The sequence below is a fragment of the Nothoprocta perdicaria genome, unplaced genomic scaffold, assembly GCF_003342845.1.
Source record: "Nothoprocta perdicaria isolate Ctin4 unplaced genomic scaffold, notPer1 scaffold_1214, whole genome shotgun sequence".
NCBI classification, from domain to species: Eukaryota; Metazoa; Chordata; class Aves; order Tinamiformes; family Tinamidae; genus Nothoprocta; species Nothoprocta perdicaria.
In genome coordinates, this window is record NW_020454333.1 from 96 (window position 1) to 1,374 (window position 1,279).

Genomic DNA, 1,279 nt, shown 5'->3' on the forward strand with positions numbered 1-1,279 from the left:
GTGTGCAGCGGAGAGCATGCACTCTGATTGGCTGTCTGTGTGTGGGGTGACCCTGTCTGCTGATTGGCTGTGTGAAGGGAGTGGGCGGGGGCTGAATGTGCGTGCTGATTGGCTGGCTGGGGGTGGGCTGGCCCTGTGTGCTGATTAGCTGGGTGCGGAGTAGCCCTGTGTGGTGATTGGCTGTTGTGCAGGACTGCTGGGTGCTGATTGGCCAGTCCAGAGGGGGCGGGGCTAAGCTGTGTTGTTTCTTGTCCCCATGTGTTTGCAAGCGTGCATGCTGATTGGCCAGGCGTCCGCCCTCTCCCCGCCCCCATTCCAATTGGCCACACCCCTGCTGATTAGCCCAGCCCCCTTGCTCCTCATTGGCCACCAACCCTCCTCTCCCAATTGGCTGTGCGTCCCCACCCACCCATGGGCCAGGCCGCTCGCGGCCAATGGGAGCCGCCGGCCTGTGGGTGGGCGGAGCCTGTTGCCGCCCCGCAGAGGGGAAACTGAGGCAGCTCCCCCGTCCATCCAGCATGGAGATCGACCAGAAGCTGCAGGAGATCATGAAGCAGACGGGCTACCTGACCGTGGGCGGCCAGGTGAGCGCGGCGGCGTGTCCCCCGGGTCCCCAAATGTCCCCCAATGTCCCCCAATATCCCCCTCACCCCCCCGCTGCCCCCCAGCGCTACCAGGCGGAGATCAACGACCTGGAGAACCTGGGCGAGATCGGCAGCGGCACGTGCGGCCAGGTGTGGAAGATGCGCTTCCGCAAGAGCGGCCACGTCATCGCCGTCAAGGTGGGCGCCCCGCGGGGTCGCCCGCGCCCCCCGCCGCGCGGGGCCCCTGCCCGCAGGGGCCCCCCCGGCCACCCCGGCGCCTCTTCCGTGCAGCAAATGCGGCGCTCGGGGAACAAGGAGGAGAACAAGCGCATCCTCATGGACCTCGACGTGGTGCTCAAGAGCCACGACTGCCCCTACATCGTGCAGTGCTTCGGCACCTTCATCACCAACGTGAGCSGCGCCCGTGTCCGGCATCCGCATCCCGCCCGGCCCCTCTCCCGGGATCCCCATCCCGGATCCCCCTCGGCCCKTCTCTTGGGATCTGGATACCGCTTGGCCCCTCGCCTGGGATCGGGTGCCTGGATCCCGCTCGGCCCCTCTCTTGGGATTTGGATCCCACTCGGCCCCTCTCCTGGGATCAGGCTCCAGGATCCTGCTCGGCCCCTCTCTTGGGATTTGGATCCCGCCCGGCCCCTCTCCTGGGATCCGGATCCCAGATCCCGCCCGGCCCCTCT

At 67.5% G+C, this 1,279-nt stretch overlaps 1 protein-coding gene across 1 annotated transcript in view; it reads left to right on the plus strand.

The window, feature by feature from the left end:
• Positions 1-483: 483 nt before the first annotated feature.
• MAP2K7 (mitogen-activated protein kinase kinase 7) overlaps positions 484-1,279 on the plus strand; it is a gene marked incomplete at both ends in the record, with an annotated part of 3,485 nt that continues 2,689 nt past the window's right edge. Inside the window, 3 exons of the mRNA XM_026054522.1 lie at positions 484-584; positions 669-782; positions 876-1,010. Of these exons, the coding sequence (XP_025910307.1) occupies positions 484-584; positions 669-782; positions 876-1,010 (350 nt within the window). The remainder of the gene's footprint in view (positions 585-668; positions 783-875; positions 1,011-1,279) is intronic.